Below are 18,671 nucleotides of genomic sequence, written 5' to 3' on the forward strand. Positions count from 1 at the left end.
CAATTGACAATGGATACGAAATCATCTCCTCTCAGAGGCAACCAAGTCCAAAAGCCATCGTCCCAGCATGTGTTATCACATTCACGATCTGGACTTCGGTTATCTAAGCATCACCGTGACCGAGCTGTGTCTGATGCCAAGGGTGAGTGTATTTCTCCTTCCCTCGAAAATTCAACTTGAGTTATATGAATAAGCTAATAATATCATATTTTAGAAAAAGAACTCCCCCTCGTGGAACGCACCAATGCTATGAGCGTACAAGACTTTGTCTCTCGTTATATCGATCCATCGCAACTACAATTAAATATAGCCACTAAACTAGAAGACGATTCTTCAACCACAACAACCACAACTGCCCCAATCCAAATATATTCAGCATCCACCATCCCATCACTAGATTTCGAGGGCTGTTTCTCCCTGATCGAAACTACCTCAGCAGAAAACTACAAGGCCTCGTCAATGGGCTGGTCACCATCCAAGAAACGGAAGGAAATGCGTCTGCCAGATATGCGATTCATGGTTCTTAGAGGACCACCACAGGCATCACCGATACCTCAACGAAATAGCAGTAATAACAACAATAATAAGCGCACCACCCGCAACAGCTCTGGTACTAGCACCCCTGGCGAAAGTGAGGTTTCGTCCACATCTGAATCGGGACCTGAAACTGCTCCCACCGCAGCTGCGACAACAACAACGACATCCCCACACTCCGAGGTCCTGGGTTTTCTATCATTCATGACCACTTACGAAGACGGCAAGAAGGTACTGTACTGCTACGAAATCCATATTCATCCTTCCCTCCAGGGTCAAGGAATCGGTCGCCACCTTATGTCTCTATTCGAGGAGACAGGACGACGGATCGGGTTGGAAAAGGGCATGTTGACTGTCTTCAGGGCTAATAGTCCCGCGGTGGGGTTCTATTCCCGGTTGGGATATACAGTTGATGAGTATTCACCTGGACCCAGAAAGCTAAGGAATGGTACGGTCAAGGAGCCGGATTATTTGATATTGTCCAAAGCGTTTTGATTTTCTTTGCTTTTATATAATGGTTCACCTGGCATGATATAGAATAACGGGATAGAGGTGATATTTGGTTTATAGACTTTAGACGGCGGTTGGGCTTGGCAGTGAATAGATTTTCTTTTCTAGTTGATGATATGTTCAGTCAGATTTGTCTAACTTCTTTCCCTTTCAAATCTGGGTTGTCTTGTTCCCACTCGTCCCGCAAGGCTGCGAATATGAGGTCGGCGACGAGGATTGTCAGACCCAGACTCCATACTAGCGTGATAGCATAGAAAAAATTGGCGTTTCCTGACCCAGCATAGATCCAAAGATGGTAAAAAGCCGGCCCGAGTAGAGTAGCATAGAGCAAAGCAGCAGCCGCAAAGAAAGTGTATCGTGTAACTGCAATGTGAAAATTAGTTTAGAGCTGCTTGGGGGCAAGTGAACCTTACGTGGTGATAGATGTCTGTATAAAGGAAGAAGAGCAAAATACAACGAAACGTCGGCAATACTAGGATATGGCTTGAAAATAGCAAATATACCGATCAAGGAAGTGATCACGAATAATGGCTGCCGCCGTAGCCGAATCGTCAATCCTCCGACATAGCCGACTAGGTGTAACCAAAAGACGCCGAGAAAGAATTCGCGGAACGAGTCGAATATCTCAATGAAAAAGTACCACCATAAACCAACGTTTGGTGAAAGATCGGGAACAAGCAGATGGAATCCGTAGATGGCGGGTATAAAGTCCCAAGAAAACCCTGTCACTAGGAAAGAAGCTCCGAGTAATCCAGCGACGGCCGTAATAAATGCACTAAAGTGTTTTGCGAAAAAAGCGAATTCGCTGGGCCGCTCAGAATCGCTCTTGTTCCGGATTGACCGGTCATAACAAAGGTAAACCAATGGTAGGAAGAGGAGGGAGGGATAGAGAGACAAGTAAGCTGCCGAAGCAAGAGCCACAATGGCATTCACACTATTCCCGCTGACAGCATTGGAAATTGCGTATAGGATTGACAAGTTGGTGAAGATAGTCGTTGAGCGAGCGAGACATGTTGAGATAATGAACGGATTGAAGAGATACCTGGTCAAATAGTTAGACTTGTGTAAACCAAAGTTCCAGGACACGGAAATCACCATGCAGCGATAGCTATTCCATCCCACCTGACATGCTTGCGTAGCGAACTGTGTAGTCTTCCCGTAACAGACTCAGCCGAGTCGGAGATGTTGATCAGCGCATTCGCGTTCAAGAGGTCTATTCCCGTGAAGAACAAGCTCGTAGCGAAGGGGGAATCTCTCGGATTCGGAAGCAGAGCAAATATAGGAAGAAGGAGAGGTGCCTAACGTTTGGCCGAGATTAATTCAACAATCTCTTTTCAAGTCATGCCGAAGCCCAGATGTACCTGATGAAATACGCCGCCGTCGTATGGGGACACGTTGCGCGTGTACAGAAAGAGGCCTTCTTGCACTGCGATGGGACAATGAGCGACTGAGACATTGATGAAAAATTCTAGCCGCACTCACATCTCTTGAAACTGCTGACCGGGGTGGACACTTCAACTCTTGATGTCAAAAGATCTGGTAATGAGGGAAATGCCACGAAAAGGAACAGTCGGACAGCGACCGCAGCAGCGAAAACGGCTGTTTTCCGCCGGTCGACAGGCATTGCGAATAATTTTAGACGGACTAGACACGCATAGTCAATCAGTGTGATACGGAGCCAAATCAATCCTGAACGAAAGTCCAGGTGAGCATTATTGAACAGTTCATGCTGTCCTCGACTCCTTCCCGAAACAACCAAACAACCTGTGCACGGACTACAACCAGTCCCGCTCTCCGATTGGTCGACGAGAAAAAGATTTGATAGACAACTTTTTTCTTCTCGACTTCTCTTATCAGCAATTTCATCTCACCAGAACATCTAGCGGTCTTGCACACTCGCCCACCATGGCAAAGATTAAAAAGAAAGGTTAGTTATAGTTTGCTCGGTATGCATGCAGAAAATTAAATATCAACTTTTGTCTAGGAACCTCTGGCCAGGCCAAAAACTATATCACACGCACTCAGGCTGTCCGCAAATTGCAGATTTCTCTTCCGGATTTTCGACGACTATGCATTTTCAAGGGTAATAGACATGCAATATCTCTGAATAAAATAATTCTAATGTTCGAATCGTGCAGGTATTTATCCTCGTGAACCCCGAAACAAGAAGAAGGCAGCCAAGAACTCCACACCGAACACCACTTTCTACTACACCAAAGATATCCAGTACCTCCTCCATGAGCCCCTGCTTCGGAAATTTCGCGACCAGAAGGCGCTCGCGAAAAAGATCGCTCGTTCTCTCGGTCGTGGTGAAGTCGGAGATGCCGCGCGATTGGAGAAAAACCTTGCGCCGAAGCTTACCCTTGACCATATCATCAAAGAACGATACCCAACTTTTATCGACGCATTGAGAGACCTCGATGACTGTCTTTCGTTACTATTCCTCTTTGCAAGTCTTCCGTCTACGACATCCGTCCCACCCAAGACCATTGCACGATGCCAGAGGCTCTGCCACGAATTCCAGCATTACATGATTACTACGCATTCCCTTCGCAAGTCGTTCCTTTCCATCAAGGGTATCTACTATCAAGCTACCATACAAGGTCAAGATATTCTCTGGCTTGTCCCATACCGTTTCGTCCAACAGGTCAACGGCGACGTTGACTACCGTATCATGGCGACCTTCGTCGAGTTTTACACTACTCTGCTTGGCTTCGTCAACTACCGATTGTATACATCCATTGGCTTAGTTTACCCTCCCCGGTTTGACTCCGCTAGCGATGAACGAGGCGCTGAACTGGCTGCTTTCAAGCTTGAAAGTAAGAATGTCGGTCATTTGAAGGCACTTGAACAGCCAACAGCAAACGGCACTACGCCCAGCGAGGTTTCCAAAGAGATTCAACAAAAAGTGGACGACGTTGTCAAGTCAGCTGGCCTTGACGAAATTCAAGATACTACTGTGGCTGAAGATCAAACAACAAATGAATATGCGATTGACAAGTTTGAGCCCGCCGCCCCGGAAGCAGACACATTGCCTCAACCAGATGGAAGCGAGAACGAAACTGGAAACCTCTTTTCATCATTCACCTTCTTTATCTCACGAGAGGCTCCTAAGGCGCCATTGGAATTCCTCCTGCGCTCATTTGGCTGCAAGCGTATCGCATGGGATGCAGTTGCAGGAGAAGGTGCTTTCACCAATGATGAAACCGATCCTCGTATAACCCATCAAATTGTTGATCGCCCGCCCCTTCCGGAGTCATCACTTCCGGCTGTTCCTGAGGCGCATGCAGACTCCGTGCGCATTCGCACTGGCGGCCGCATTCCAGGACGCACATACGTCCAACCACAGTGGGTATGGGATTGCATTAATGAAGGGAAACTTCTGCGACCAGATCTATACGCGCCCGGAGCCACACTCCCACCGCATCTGAGCCCGTGGGTCAAGACTACTAGAGGCGCTTACGATCCTCGAGCAAGTCTAGCAGACCAAGAAGAGGAAGGTGAAGCTGAACGTGCGGAAGAAGAGGAGGAAGAGGATGAAAGCGAAGACGAGCAAGTCGGAGATGATTCAAAGATGGCCAACGGTGCTGAGGAAGATGAAGTTAGCGAAGCAGATGATGACCACGGTATGGACGTGGATGATTCCGAGCAGGATGAAAGTGACGAAGGGGAAGAAGACGAAGAAGACGAGTTCGGTGGATTTGACGATGCTGCAGAAGCCGCATCAGAATCGGAAGATGAAGACGAGGCTTTGCGATCTCAGCACCAGAAAGAACTCGAAGCCGAAGCCGCTGGTCTGCCATTCAGCGGATCTACTAAGAGCTCATCCACCAAAAAATCCTCTTCCAAGACCAAGAAATATGAAGCCGAGCGACGCAAGGAAGAAGAAGAGCTCGAGAGACAGAAGATGATGATGAGCCGGAAGAAGCGGAAATTGTTGGATAAGATGTTGTACTCCAATAAGAAGAAAGAGGAAGAAGCCCAAAAGTTACGCAGCAAGCGGAGAAAACTCGAGAATGCTGCCAAGACGAAGGCTTGAGTTTATAGATAGTGTATGTATCGTATTTTTCATACGGCGTTTGATGGTGTTGTATGGGATATTCCAGATTGAGCAAGAGTAAGCATCTGCGAATGAAAAGTTGGTTTTTTGATAGACTTTGTATCGACCCAAAGCAAGTAACTTTGATTACTCACCCCACTTTGGATCTCGATCAAGCTTAGCGATTTAAGCTACCCCGGATTCTGTTCCTGCCAATAGTTTACTTGGACGACATGTGTCATTTGAAGGCAGATGTCTCAAAACAACAGACAGCATCTTCTTCCAGAGTCATGGATTCTGTCTCCGATTTCTAGCTCGTATAAACTGATACAGAAGCGCTGTGGTGTTGGCATGGCGTCCTGACAACGATGATGGGCTTAGACTAAACAGTCAGCCTCACAGTCTTCCGGTCTTATTCACTGCATCTGCCCACTTTCATCAAAAAAACCAAGCAGTTTCTCTGCATATCGTTGCCTAAATTACAAATAAGAATGGCACTTCCTATAGGATCTCACGAAGACTATTGAATCGCGTGGATCTATACCCGGGTGTCGGAAGTGGCAGGCTGGCAGCTGCGAAGTTCGTGCTGAATGAGACTTACTCTTATCTATCGTACCAGCCAACCGACCATAATCCGTATATTCTCGGCAGAGTGGACGATCATGCAGTGGTAATTGCTTATCTACTATGGAGATTTAAAGATACCAATTCAGTCGCCACCACGGTTACTAAGATGCAATCGACATTTCCATGCCTTCAGCTTGTGTTGCTCGTTGGCATTGACAATTAGCCACGATACCTCCTACCTTGACCAGCTTCCTTGGATATGGCGGAAGTACGTAATATTATGGGACGAGGATGGTTATTGAACGGCACCAGCTCCCTTTTACACTTACTTTATTCCTCGCTTGAGTTTGGCAGAACAGATACCGCCATGTTCAATCTCACTCTTGATTCATCAGGTATAATCGAGCCAGACGCTCTACATACCACTTCTTCGACGATGCAAGTCTTGCTGAGCCCCGATAACCTAACTCTTCATTTATACCACTCGTTGCAAGGCCAGCAAAATGACTTGCTAGTATCTGCAAGTCAACTCAGAGATCGAATTGAGCAGTTATTCGGTATGTTAGAAAAAAATTATGGAATATCAAGAAGAAGTGGCAGAGTATCAGAGTGTAAGACGTCGCCAAGGTGACAGAGAAAAGAAGCAGCAAACTGAGGGATATGACACGAAAAATCCTCGAAGGTTGGGACTCCAAAGACCTGGCAACTTTTACGGATCCTGTGCAGCCTCGATTCTGTAAGCTGGGAACTATGAGCAAGAGTTGGGTCGGCTTCACCAGAGTCATATGTGCGGTGGCCTTATTCGGCAAAGGATTCGGGGAAGTCATTCGACCAATGCACAAATCCAGCACGTCCTGCTCTTACTAGGCCCAGGTCCCCAAGGGGAAGTCATAGCTAGCAGTTTGTGGGCCTGATATTGCGATATTGCGGCTATCAGTGATCTGCATGGGGATCCAGATAGCATCCCTGTTAGACTCACAAAAGACTTCGTTTGGTATAGTAACGACAGAAGCCACAACTTTTGTAGTTACGTTCCCAATTGGCCAAGGAAGAGCATTGTGAACTTGCTCAAGTCATTCTACACACAAAGATGGTGAGGCGATGTCTAAGAGATGTAGAGCCTACGAAGGGTGGTAAAATGGAGCTATAATTATCGGCTTTAATAGCGGCCTCCCGCGGTTTTGGGAAGACTTTGATACCCAGAGCACGGTGAGGTTCCTTCCTCTTCCGAAGATTCCGACTCGGATGACTTTCATGACTCTGGACTTGGGCTGAGCATCAATTCTAGTTCGACCAATGAAGAGCCGACTGATACTCTGGCTTACAAGGACTATGAAATAGGTACAGTATGCGCACTAGCTAAATAGCTCTGTGCCGTCCGTGCTCTATTCGATGATGAACATCGCAGCATGAATCCGGTCGAAAAATATCCTATTGTCTATTTTCTTAGCCCCATGAGTGGATACTATGTTGTCGTTGCTGGCCTTCCTGTCAATGATTATAGTGATAACTCCGGTACACACGTCGCATCTCACATGATTAGAACGTTTCCAGGAATCAAATTCTGCCTCTTGGTTAGCATCGGTGTGGAGTTCCTTCAGCAGAAAATGATGTCTACTTAGGTGATGTGATTGTCGGTACCAGTATAATGTTTATCCAATACGATATGGGAAAGCATATTCAGAACGGCAGGTTCGAAATGACGTGAGAAAAGCAACGACCCTCTTCATTTTTAAGTTCAGTCATCACTGAGATAAAATCTGAACCTCCGATGTCAATTTCGAACGAAGTTCGCAAAGATGTGGAGATGATTGCCTCAAGGTATGAGGGGTACGCCCATCCTGGGATTGAGACAGACAGTCTTTTTGAGTCTCATACTGTCCACAAGAGAGGTGAAGTGATTTGTGTAAAATGCGCTGGCAGCCCAAAGGAGAGAAAGGATCGGCCATCTCTTGATCCACACGTTTTTTATGGCTTGGTTGCCTCTGGAAACAAAGTTATGAAAGATGCAAGACTTCGAGATTGCCTTGCACAACAAGATTATATACTCTGTTTTGAAATGGAACCAGCAGAAGTTATAAAAAGCACTGACTGTCTTATCATCAGAGGGATTTGTGATTATGCCCACTCTCATAAGAACGAAGAGTGGCAAGAATATGCGTTTGCAACGGCCGCTGCATATGCTAATTATTTTCTTTCTCGGTGCCCAGGCGATACCTGTAGACAAAGAAACTTTTACTAATTACTGTACGTAGAATTAGAGAGCTAAGAAGACTATGTTTTGCCTGTTTTGGTCCAACTATGCAGCTATTTCCGTGCATATCTACCTCTAGTCCAACACTATCAAATCTACCCAGTAAACATGTTCCCTGCCTCAATCACCTCAAAAGCCTTCACAGTATGGTCCCAAACCTTCTTCCGCATTTCATCTTTATCAAACTCCTCATAAAGTTCAGGCTTAAAATTGTTCTCTCCTTTCCATCCCAGAGAATAAACACCGCTGCCCGGTTTTCCCTTCGTGTCAACTTCAACGCTACCTTCTTGATAAGACTTTGGAGAATTAGAAGACCGAGGGAGATACCGAGATGATGCTAGATTGACCATTCTAGCTCCACTTTCTTGTCTGGGGACTGTGAGGAATCTCCCGAATATAGGGTTGATGACTCGAAACATGATTCTGAACCACAGAGGAAACTCGGAACTGTAGAACGTCGGTCCTATAACGAGGCCCGGGAAAATATGTATCAAAGAGAGTTTGTCTGGATATTTCTCTGCCAACATCTCCATGAACAAAGTGTGCATGTAGACCATATGCGATCGTGCCTGCCCGTAACTGTAGAGTTTCAAGTCTCGAAGCGAGAGATCTTCCGGGTAGAACTTGGCTTCCATACCGGCGGCGTAGACCGAGACTACCTTTGAGGGAAGTGTTGATTTGAGTAGCAAGGGGAGCAGTTGGATGATAGCCCTCATTCGAGAGTAGTACATTAGAGACATGGTCATGTCAATTCCTTCTTTTGTTTCTGAATGGTGTCAGATAAAGTACGAGTGGTTGATAATTAGCAAGCATACCTGTTCTCGGAAGAAATATTGAACCACCTTGGGACAACATCAGGTAGTCAATCCTCGCATTTTGACCGTGCTTCCGTTCAGCTTCGAAAATCTCAGCGCAGACTCGGTCGACATTTCGAATCAAAGAAAGATCATCGATTTTGAAAAAGGTGTATTGACCTTGTGGGTATAAACTACGGCATTCAGCTAAAATTTCGTCGGCGGCGATTGCATTTCTGCCCACAATGTATGCACGCAGTCCTTTTCCATTGTGCTCGGCTTCAGCGCCAGCCAGGGCACGTAAGGTTTGATGTCCGATGCCGGATGTCCCTCCGAAGAAGGCGGCAACTAGCGGTCGGCTCTGAACCAAAGTAACGTTTTCTTCGTAAACGTCTTTGAGTTCAACCATCCTGGGTTATCCGACTAGTCAATTGTACCTAGATCAAGACTGATATGGTCTGACGTCCTTCGACGGAGGGTCTAGCACTCCTATTTATACTTATTCCACCACTATACCTTGGTAAACCTCTGAGTATCCTTAATGAACTCGAATTAAGAATTACTCATCAATAGCTGTAGCTTGGAGCTTGAAACAACCAACAGAGAGATTGATATCGTACAGCGTATAGAGTTCCATATGGGGACTAGTGCACCATAGGGACAGCTTATTGGTTGAGCTAATCGGTGTCGATCCCAAATCTTGAGACCCACCTTCATTAAGATCAACCAATCAATATGTAGCAGCGTATAAATTACCGTCTCAGGGCAAGCGGCTCTTTCCTGCCATAATCGGCTTTCCAACGTCAAGTCTGATGACTACAGACAGCTGTCGGTCCTCAGCCCTCGAGCTAGAAGGCTTATCCCGTGTCTTCTATTATGTCGTGTCAGGCTCGATGAGAGCATGCTTGACTAATGATTAGACACCCATGATTCGGTTTCATCCACTTTGACTCAAGCCGAAATAATGCCATCTACTATTGCCTGGACCGCAAACTCTGATGGCCTCTACCTTTTTGCCGGGTCCTGTATGCTGTTGACTTAGTTCGTTATATGAATTAGTGCGAACCTACGTAAGCGACCTACTGGCATAGTTTAATACTAGCGACCGTGGATCAATATATATATCGCTTGACTCGTGTGTCTTTGCCATGTCCCGAAGACGCTTTCATACGAAAAGTCGTTATGGCTGTTTACAGTGCAAACACAGCCGCAAGAAAGTGAGATATTTGCTGCTTTTGTATCTGTGCTAACTGACGTTTGCTCTCAGTGTGACGAGAATCGCCCTCAATGTGGACGATGCGAAAAGGCCGGACAGCACTGCTCCCTGTCCGACATATCATCGAGTTTGATGTTCATATCCACTGATCCTACAGCTGAGAGGTTCAAGAAAATTTTAAATGTCGTTGAGAGACAACCTAATAGTGAAATGGCAATTTCATCAACAGTCTTCCATGGCCGAAGCACCAACACCTCCCCGGCTGATACATCAAGTTGTCCATCTTTCACATCTACTTCCGAAAATGTCTCCGAAACCCACATTAGCGATACAGAAAAAGAGCGTCTCCGACTGATGCACCACTACACTCTACACACAGCCAAGACTCTCGCAGAGCTCAGCATACCCACAGACAGAGACCAAACAATCTGGTCCGACTTTGCGGTTGACCTAGCCCTCGAACACGATCTTGTTCTTCACGGTCTCCTAAGTTTGAGCGCTCTCCACCTAGCACTACGTGGTATCTTCAAACAGAGACACACCATACTAGCAATCCACCACCACGATCTAGGGCTAGCAATATTCCGAACCCATCTCACAAATATTACTAGCCACAATTACGACTCCATATTTGCGTTTACATGTATAGTCATGCTATACGCGTTCGGTATCCAGAGATGTTCTGAATCTACGGCGAATACAATCGCAAAGGTACATCAAATTCTTACATTAATCTCAAACTCTCGGCCAATCACGAAATCCCATATGGATGCATTGAGACATAGTCGCTGGTCTGTAATGATGATGTCGGAGCCGTATCCAACACTAGATCAGAAACTGCCCGATGACATGGAAGCCATGCTCGCTAAGCTTGCACAACGTGTTGCTGTCACAGCCAAGACGGCGAGTCAGGCTGATGTCTATAATGCAGTTGTTCAGAGCTTGAGATACATTCTTATACTCACGTCGACACCGAGACCGGCACAAGTCACGTTAGTCATATTTCCGATGTTGAGCCCAAGAGAATACTGGGATATGATGAGGGACCATGATCCGCTGGCACTGGCCGTACTGGCTAACTATGCTGTTACACTTCACTGGCTGAGATATAGTATATGGTTAGAAGGATGGGGGAAGGAGACCGTTGATGCAGTGCATGCGACGCTTCCACCGGAATGGCATGATTGTATAAACTGGGCTGTCGAGCAGACTAGATTATAACAATTTCTTTACTCAGCTTTGTAGGTATAGTAGTAGACTGTAAATAATGTTGGACGCATTGGTCTTGTGATGACGTCAGATCATGTGCCCAGGCATACATATGACTAGAGCTGCCTAACCTGCTTTTTCTTAGTTGCTGGCTAGACCCTGAGATAGACCCCCTTAATTGATAGATATCCTTGTCTCATATGAACCCTTGCGTCAGTAGATAAGCTTCTTCATTAAAGATTGTTCTCCATTCATAACTACGCAGATTCACCGCGGAGGCCTCCAAACATCGTCTGGCCAACTATCTATCTGGGCATCGTTTCCCTAGAATCTAATAATGCCAGCACACTCTCACTCAACATATCCCTTCACCCCCTCTCGCCGTATCATATCAACTCATGACCCCGCCACCGGACGAGCAGTGTTCAACAATATCCCCGAAAACCCACCCATTGGCGAGATACCAAACTCCAGTTCTGCTGAGCCATCGCGCAATGTAAAAGTATACTCGACCTATACGTTCCCCGTCAGCGGACTATCGCCTCAATCTCAAGTCACGAGTGAGGAGGACTCCAATCTAGACTTGAAAGCCTATGAGGACGACCTCAAACATCCTCGTCCTCCGGATGGTTCGCAGGGGTGTCAGACGACGTGTCGATTGTTGGAGATGGCTCCGGGAGATGAGGCTCCGATGCATCGGACGATTACTTTTGATTATGGCGTTGTTATCGATGGGGTGGTCGAATGGGAACTCGATTCCGGAGAAACTAGAATCTTGAAGAAGGGTGATGTGTGTATACAGCGAGGTACGGCGCATGCTTGGAAAAATGTCACACCAGTCGAGGAGAATAATGGATGGGCCCGGATGTTCTTCGTTATGCTCGCTAGTGAGAAGATTCGAGTCAAGGAGGGAAGGGAACTGGGGTACGGCTTTGGTTTGTCGCGACATGGTGATGATTCGAAAAGTCCAAAGTAGTGTGTCTCCTTTGTGATTCCATTTCTCAGCTCGGTGCGTGTCTTTTTATGCTATCAAGTATCGTTTCTAATGAATATATGACTTCCACCTTATTCGAACTATCAGTAAATGTTCTTTCTCGATCGAGTAAGATCGCACGCCAGCCAGCGTTCGTTGCGCCTTGGTAGTCTTTTGCAAAATCGTCTCCAACATGTATACGCGTCCATTCGATATCATTCAGATCGTATTTAGTAGACTTCTCCGCGCTCAGAAGGCGATCTGCCTGTCGTGCCGCAACATCAAAGATTAGTTGATTCGGTTTCTCTTGTCCTGCCTCGTAGCTTGTAATGACCATGTCGATATCGTTCGGCTGCAGTCCTCGATCTGTCGAGTCTTCAGAGACAGTCACTTCAAATCCTGGTAGCAGTGTACTGGATCGATCTTCATCAGCACGCGTCCGCCCTACCGACAATCCCAACGATCTCAACACAGCAGAAACACGGTCATCCGAATTCGATACAGCACCCGTCACGACACAATCAAACTCAGATTGATGAACCTTGTATTTTATAAGCTCATCAAAACATGGCTCGACATCTTCGTACAGAGAGTAACCCTCTCGACTAGCAAAAGTCTCGATCAATCTCTCGACCATCCCACCAGGTAATTGTAAATCCGGCTGATTCAAAGCATTCGCGAACGTGGATTTGATCACAGCAGTCCACCATTGTTTTGGTCCTCCATATTCGCCACGCAGCACCAGGTCTCGACCGTAGTTCGGGTAAGCTTTACTTTCTGCTTTGTACGCGGTTTTGAAGGCTGACTGCAATGTAGCAGGAGTTATGGACGCGTCGTTCAGACCATGCGAACGGGCAACTGAGGCGTACAATTCCGGAATAGGACGGCGAGGATGGAAGAGAGTCGCAAATGCGTCGAAGGTGATGAGTAGGCAGCGTGGCATGGTGGCGAGATTGTGTAGTTGTCAGGAACAGCTGTAGCTACCAAGGGAGTTGTTGTGGGTCGTGCGGGGAGACATAATCGGCCCCTCGTCAAAGTTTGAATATTCCCAAGTAGCTCCGTACTATCGCCACAACTCTTGAAGAACCTTTTTGACCGGTTTGTACAGAATACTGTGGTAGCTATTAAAGCGACATATCCCTTGAAACTATGGCGAACGAGCGGACTCCAGCGCCTGTATCGGTGCTTTTTGTCTGCCTGGGGAATATCTGTATGTAGGCTTCATCTACAACTTCTTCTCGATGCTAACTTGATTTTACGATAGGTCGCTCTACCATGGCCGAGGGTGTATTTCATTCGTTATGTTCCTCATCGCAACAGTACGGCGCTCTGATCGATGAGATCGATTCAGCAGGCACAGGCGCATACCACACAGGCGATTCTCCCGATTACCGCACGATGGCGACTCTGAAACAGCACAACATAACGAATTACAATCATGCCGCGAGGAAGGTCAACAAGGACGACTTTCGCAGGTTCGATTACATACTTGCCATGGACGAGTACAACCTCAAAGACTTGCTACGTCTACGCGATAATATTATTTCGCAGTCAGCAAGGACAAAAGCCCATACGAATACGATAAGTACAGAGTGTACAACACCAAAAATTGCAGAGGTACGATTGTTTGGCGACTTTAACCCCGATGGTACTGTTAATAAGAAGGTCGGTGGAGGGCAAGAGATTGAGGATCCATATTATGGAGGAATCAACGGCTTCGAGATTGCGTACGAACAGGCGATGAAGTTTTCAAAGGGGTTTCTAGTATATCTGGAAAGGAAACAGCAGCAGTCGTAACGATAAGAATAGTTGTAGATGAGATGTGATACCCATGCATATACAAGATTCAACTCTTCTCCAGCCCGTCGGCAAGCCGACGAAATGATGAAAAGTAGTTCGCGTCACTTGGTGGTAGTGTAAGACCAAGGACACAATGCATCGAGGCATGTGCAAGCACAGAGACCTCAATGCGAGATCCAAAAATGAGAATAATCAATGTTGTGTTCCTTAGAACACTTTCAGAGATTAAACTGAAAAGAACAGATACTACACTTGATCTAAGCCAAAAGGCAAAGAGAGCTGAGAAAAAGAAGGAAGAAAAGAAAATGGAAAAGGCGAGGGGGAAACCGCGGTATTTATACCCTGCCTAGGTGGCACGTGCCCAATGTTTGCATGTTTGCATGTTTGCATGTTTGCACGGTTTGTTTCGGTCATGTGACCCACAACAATTGAATTTTCCCCAACTACCAGATCTCGTCCTAAACAACCACCTTCCTCTACAACAACACAAAAGAACCAGCACAATGCCTACCCATCTGTCCAAGACCAGAAAACAGTCAGTCTATTCTTCGTCTCTTTTCCCCAATACTGCGTACTGACGAATACAGCCGCGGTCATGTCTCCGCCGGCCACGGTCGCATAGGAAAGCACCGCAAGCACCCCGGTGGTCGTGGTATGGCCGGTGGCCAGCACCACCACCGCACCAACCTCGACAAGTACCATCCCGGTTACTTTGGTAAAGTCGGTATGCGCCACTTCCACCTTCAGCGCAACCACGAATGGAAGCCTGTTGTCAACTTGGACAAGGTTAGTTCGCTGCAACTAAACATCGATTCCTACAAATGCTAAAGATAGCAGCTTTGGAGTTTGCTTCCTCAAGAAACCCAAGACAAGTACCTCGCCGAGGGAGCTCCCAAGGATACCGCACCCGTAATTGACCTTCTTGCCCTTGGCTATGCGAAAGTTCTCGGCAAAGGCCGTCTCCCTGATGTTCCCGTTGTCGTCAAGGCACGATATGTCAGCAAGGAAGCCGAGCGCAAGATCACCGAAGCCGGAGGTCGCATTATCCTCGTGGCATGATTAGAGCATTTGGTGGGTTTGGAGACAAGGAAGAAAGATACAAGATACCCAAGGGTGCTTGATAGCGTGGTCGCAGGAACGACCAGCATCGATACAACCGGAAGGCGTTTCAGCGTGGTGGCTGGGTGATGATTCGATCGAATTAGCTTTTGCTTTAGAAAATTGAATCATTGCCGAACAGACCAATGTGCGTCCTCCGTGCATTCCTTTTTCCCGTGTGGATTTTTTGGCCTGGCCTATGCTCTGCAATAGTCTTGTGGGCTGTGCTGCATGTTGCCAACAAACGCCTCCCAGAGGTTGTCATCAACTTGCCAGAACAGTGTTGCTGAACAGCTTCGGAGCCAGGACACGTAGAAAAATATGATTCCATAATAAGCACCTCGAAGGTAAGTTTGTAGACCTGTATACTCATACTTCAACATTGGCTATACGTACCATCATTTTGAATATTCTGTCATCAAGAAGTCCTTCAAGCTTATCAAACTGGCTCATCTACCCTACTGAACAGCTTTACTTCTTCCACCTGTACTTCGTCGAGTATCATCCATGGATGGCATGGTCCAGTGTTTCTCCATAACCTTATCGCTAGAGCAATTGCTATGTTTCTGCTTCATGCTAAAGTAAGAAACGTGAAGCAGAATGGATCTCCAAACACAATAACCAATAGCATCCGGAGATAGGGCTAGAGCGAGGGTGAACCCGAACATGAACAGCTTTACCCATCGAAATTACAACATCACTGCGAGCCCTTGTTTCTCTTTGACATGTTATAACTAGGTGCGGTTGGTAGCTATCCACTCGGGAAATAGATAACGATCAAAACTTTATAGATCGGGTGAGCCGATTTCGAAGATTCTATCCAAACCTGATCAGTAATCTAACAACTACCGAATATATTCCCTTTAGCTAGGGGCATCACATGCCTACCTAGGTACTTAGACAGGACGCAGAAGTGGTTTGGAATTATAACTACATCATTATCCAAGGACAGGTCCATGGACGTATCCGAGCCCTCGTTTCCACTTCTACATACTCTCCTTGGCCTCCATCTCTTTGTTTTCGGGCTGCTCTAGAAGCTATAAGCACAATATAGCTCAGTAAATAACTCCGTGCCGTCAAAGGTCACCACCGAATCAGGCCAACGGGGATCCAAGGTACAACCCCAACTATAGCCGCCATGGCATGTCAATATACCATTTGATGAGGGATTTGACCCAATGTACATGCACCCGTGAACTTTCCTTGATTCAATGTGAATGGCCGTACTGAGGGTACTCCTGTTGCTTCGCTGGGTTCCCAGGTATATGCATCTGTTACCTGATATCCAGAGTTACATACATCACCCCAATCCAATTGTGAGCAGGACAGGTCATAACCAGCCAGGTACTGAACTCCTACGCCGGTATCGTTCTTATTTTAGCGCTGTGAAGAGATAAAAGGTCCGAACCGAAAATTACGGTATAAAATATAACCTCTCCACCACTCGGAATCATAGCCAGAAATTGGTACCATCAGGTTAATCAATACAATTGTCTCTAATACACTCGGAGGCAAAACTAATGTCGAGATCTCACTCTTTTATCATAGTTTATTTTCAAACCATAAGGCTACTTGATAAACTACTTTAAAATTGACTCCAAGGAGATAGACACTCTGGCTCCATATCTCAAAAATGGAGGTAGAATTTGTTTTTTGAAAAGTAGCAGCGAGATACATTAAGAGTCAGTAAGCCGTAAACAGGTCAGTTCTCATATGTAGCAAGACAGGTAGGCATACAACTGCCATAGGACAAGCATGGGTCCGTTAGAATCTATGTACAACGCTAAATGCAACTATCACCCCGTATTTGGAATTCAGGGAATATAAAGGTTGATCATATATATGCACCCAGTACAATATCGCACATGATACAGGATGCCAGGGTTGCTTTGGAGGGAAGCCTTTGTTTGCAATGAAGACAGTGCTTGTCGACTAGGAGAGTGAGAAAGATGATTGAATGAGCATTATGCTTAAGACTAAGGAATTGCAGTTTGCAGCAATCTGGCTTTATTAGTGAGAAGGGTATCGCAGGATTTTGAGGTCTGAGGCTGGTGTTGATTCGAGAACTACCTTATATTTTAGGTGAGTTTTGGGATAAGAAAGAAAGAAGAAAGCCATATTTCTTTATTTAAGCATGTCCAGGTACAATATATCATAGATTCATGTGATAGGAACTCAAACAGGTTGTCTTTATCCATTGGCTTTGCATGGCCTGTTCCCATTTCATTGATATTTTTGACACTCCTTTTAATACATATAACAGGTTATACAAACAGCCATGAAAAGAAAGAAGAATATTAGTCTTTGGACTACAATGATTCTTTCTTATCAGCCAGCTGAGCTCATCTAAAAGAGATAAAGACAGGCAAGATGAAGCTGGAAGTTTCTACTATGACAATGTATCTTCTCTCCATAACGGTTGACATTGGTATATCCTAGCAATTTTCCTATTTGATTTCATACCAAGTTACACTGGTGCTCTTTCATCATCAACTTCTTCTTCTACATCATTACCTACATATCCTAGCCAGGACACGGGATACTCGGACCAGCATTCGAAACCAGTGACGGAGAAGCAAAGATGACAGCCTCGCGAGCATCTGAAACGGCATGGAGGGTCAACAATTGGCCAGTTCTCGCTAAAATAGACACGAGACTGAATTTCGATAAAGAGGACCATGTGAGGGATTGTTTTACATTTCTTTTCTTGATCCTTGAAGAAAGAATGGAAGATTAATAGGGTATAAATATCCGAGTCTTTACCTCATAAATAGTGCGAATTCATGTACTACAAGAGGCATGATATGTCCAACACCAGATTCGAAAACGGAACTGACCTCAGGAAATACGTTCGTGACGAAATTATAACAACAGCAGTCTGGAAAATGGACAGTAAAGCACAGCGTATCGGAAACGACGGGGCTCTCACCTTGGTTGAAGCTATGGAGGAGCGTATGGCCAGAATGGAGAAGGAACTGGCTGATCAGAAGAAAAAGACAGCTGAGCAGGCCGAAGAACTTGCTGATCAGAAGAAAAGGACAGTTGACCAGGCCGAAGAACTTGCTGATCAGAAGAAAAGGACAGCTGACCAGGTCAAAGAACTTGCTGATCAGAAGAAAAAGGTAGCGGGTCGTAACAGGCTGTGGTGGAAATTTCGTGTTTCTGAGCTTGAGAGAATCATAAAAAAGACCCATAATGCAGCCCGCTTTGAACGAAATGAGATCGTCCATGGTGCAGACGTGTTGAATGATTACCAAGCCCTGGAGTACGCAGATCGGCCAGACAACGAAGCTCAATTTAAGACTGCATCGGAAGGATTTAAAAAAGCCTACGGGTTACAGCTGGGCTCTTTCAGTTACGACAAGCTTTCTAAAGCACCAGAAGGGGTGATTGATATCATAAGTCTTAGAGGAAATGTGACTTTTCTCGACTGGTTCTCAAATCACAAAGAGGAAGCAGGTGTGATAGCAAAGCAGTGCGATTTGGCCGTGCGCAAATGGCTGAAATCCATCAAGACAAATGGTGTGCCATATCCGGAGGATGCAGTAAAGGCTGACTACAAGCGAGTCAAGGAGCTCTACGATAGCGTGAGAAGCCAAGAAGTGTGATGATACTAACTTTATTTCATTTGTCGTCTATCCTTTTGCTATATCATTTTGATTTTTGTTTTACGGCTG

At 45.9% G+C, this 18,671-nt stretch overlaps 11 protein-coding genes across 11 annotated transcripts, besides 1 other annotated feature; 8 read left to right on the plus strand and 3 right to left on the minus strand.

Annotated features, from left to right (window-relative positions):
* Window positions 1-9: 9 nt before the first annotated feature.
* On the plus strand, window positions 10-1,029 carry TSTA_125670 (GNAT family acetyltransferase Nat4, putative; the record flags this gene model as incomplete). The annotated part of the gene is made up of 2 exons (XM_002482802.1): window positions 10-142; window positions 215-1,029. The coding sequence occupies 2 exons, from the start codon at window positions 10-12 to the stop codon at window positions 1,027-1,029; spliced, it is 948 nt and encodes a 315-aa protein (XP_002482847.1).
* On the minus strand, window positions 875-2,668 carry TSTA_125680 (GPI transamidase component PIG-U, putative; the record flags this gene model as incomplete). The annotated part of the gene is made up of 5 exons (XM_002482803.1): window positions 875-1,407; window positions 1,458-2,086; window positions 2,140-2,342; window positions 2,406-2,470; window positions 2,527-2,668. The coding sequence occupies 5 exons, from the start codon at window positions 2,666-2,668 to the stop codon at window positions 1,169-1,171; spliced, it is 1,278 nt and encodes a 425-aa protein (XP_002482848.1). The 3' UTR covers window positions 875-1,168.
* A 281-nt stretch (window positions 2,669-2,949) lies between these two features.
* TSTA_125690 (ribosome biogenesis protein Pescadillo, putative) lies at window positions 2,950-5,134 on the plus strand (the record flags this gene model as incomplete). Its single annotated transcript, XM_002482804.1, has 3 exons — window positions 2,950-2,971; window positions 3,029-3,127; window positions 3,183-5,134. The coding sequence occupies 3 exons, from the start codon at window positions 2,950-2,952 to the stop codon at window positions 5,081-5,083; spliced, it is 2,022 nt and encodes a 673-aa protein (XP_002482849.1). The 3' UTR covers window positions 5,084-5,134.
* Window positions 4,533-4,601: a sequence feature (GA-rich).
* Window positions 5,135-5,709: 575 nt separating the features above from the next.
* TSTA_125700 (uncharacterized protein) lies at window positions 5,710-7,892 on the plus strand (the record flags this gene model as incomplete). Its single annotated transcript, XM_002482805.1, has 7 exons — window positions 5,710-6,207; window positions 6,267-6,472; window positions 6,678-6,783; window positions 6,854-6,996; window positions 7,018-7,224; window positions 7,326-7,354; window positions 7,388-7,892. Exons 1-7 carry the CDS (start codon window positions 5,910-5,912, stop codon window positions 7,890-7,892), a joined length of 1,494 nt encoding a protein of 497 aa, XP_002482850.1. The 5' UTR covers window positions 5,710-5,909.
* A 107-nt stretch (window positions 7,893-7,999) lies between these two features.
* TSTA_125710 (uncharacterized protein) lies at window positions 8,000-9,226 on the minus strand (the record flags this gene model as incomplete). Its single annotated transcript, XM_002482806.1, has 2 exons — window positions 8,720-9,226; window positions 8,000-8,670 (listed from the first exon to the last, which is right to left on the minus strand). Exons 1-2 carry the CDS (start codon window positions 9,105-9,107, stop codon window positions 8,000-8,002), a joined length of 1,059 nt encoding a protein of 352 aa, XP_002482851.1. The 5' UTR covers window positions 9,108-9,226.
* A 620-nt stretch (window positions 9,227-9,846) lies between these two features.
* On the plus strand, window positions 9,847-11,135 carry TSTA_125720 (uncharacterized protein; the record flags this gene model as incomplete). The annotated part of the gene is made up of 2 exons (XM_002482807.1): window positions 9,847-9,915; window positions 9,966-11,135. The coding sequence occupies 2 exons, from the start codon at window positions 9,847-9,849 to the stop codon at window positions 11,133-11,135; spliced, it is 1,239 nt and encodes a 412-aa protein (XP_002482852.1).
* A 325-nt stretch (window positions 11,136-11,460) lies between these two features.
* Window positions 11,461-12,115, plus strand: TSTA_125730 (uncharacterized protein; the record flags this gene model as incomplete). The annotated part of the gene is made up of 2 exons (XM_002482808.1): window positions 11,461-12,047; window positions 12,100-12,115. 2 exons carry the CDS (start codon window positions 11,461-11,463, stop codon window positions 12,113-12,115), a joined length of 603 nt encoding a protein of 200 aa, XP_002482853.1.
* A 29-nt stretch (window positions 12,116-12,144) lies between these two features.
* TSTA_125740 (uncharacterized protein) lies at window positions 12,145-13,039 on the minus strand (the record flags this gene model as incomplete). Its single annotated transcript, XM_002482809.1, has 2 exons — window positions 12,145-12,149; window positions 12,199-13,039. 2 exons carry the CDS (start codon window positions 13,037-13,039, stop codon window positions 12,145-12,147), a joined length of 846 nt encoding a protein of 281 aa, XP_002482854.1.
* A 206-nt stretch (window positions 13,040-13,245) lies between these two features.
* TSTA_125750 (low molecular weight phosphotyrosine protein phosphatase, putative) lies at window positions 13,246-13,893 on the plus strand (the record flags this gene model as incomplete). Its single annotated transcript, XM_002482810.1, has 2 exons — window positions 13,246-13,306; window positions 13,361-13,893. The coding sequence occupies 2 exons, from the start codon at window positions 13,246-13,248 to the stop codon at window positions 13,891-13,893; spliced, it is 594 nt and encodes a 197-aa protein (XP_002482855.1).
* Window positions 13,894-14,379: 486 nt separating this feature from the next.
* On the plus strand, window positions 14,380-15,037 carry TSTA_125760 (60S ribosomal protein L28). The gene is made up of 3 exons (XM_002482811.1): window positions 14,380-14,431; window positions 14,484-14,682; window positions 14,734-15,037. The coding sequence occupies exons 1-3, from the start codon at window positions 14,400-14,402 to the stop codon at window positions 14,953-14,955; spliced, it is 453 nt and encodes a 150-aa protein (XP_002482856.1). The 5' UTR covers window positions 14,380-14,399; the 3' UTR covers window positions 14,956-15,037.
* A 2,538-nt stretch (window positions 15,038-17,575) lies between these two features.
* On the plus strand, window positions 17,576-18,602 carry TSTA_125770 (uncharacterized protein; the record flags this gene model as incomplete). Its single annotated transcript, XM_002482812.1, has 2 exons — window positions 17,576-17,674; window positions 17,769-18,602. 2 exons carry the CDS (start codon window positions 17,576-17,578, stop codon window positions 18,600-18,602), a joined length of 933 nt encoding a protein of 310 aa, XP_002482857.1.
* Window positions 18,603-18,671: the final 69 nt, after the last annotated feature.

This window comes from Talaromyces stipitatus, genomic scaffold (assembly GCF_000003125.1).
Source record: "Talaromyces stipitatus ATCC 10500 scf_1105507295555 genomic scaffold, whole genome shotgun sequence".
NCBI classification, from domain to species: Eukaryota; Fungi; Ascomycota; class Eurotiomycetes; order Eurotiales; family Trichocomaceae; genus Talaromyces; species Talaromyces stipitatus.

Excerpts from the sequence above, each read along its gene's own strand:
- TSTA_125760 (XM_002482811.1), top strand. The coding sequence starts at position 14,400 with ATGCCTACCCATCTGTCCAAGACCAGAAAACA. Across the intron at positions 14,432-14,483 it reads CTGTCCAAGACCAGAAAACA|CCGCGGTCATGTCTCCGCCG; the intron begins GTCAGTCTATTC and ends TGACGAATACAG. Across the intron at positions 14,683-14,733 it reads CTGTTGTCAACTTGGACAAG|CTTTGGAGTTTGCTTCCTCA; the intron begins GTTAGTTCGCTG and ends TAAAGATAGCAG.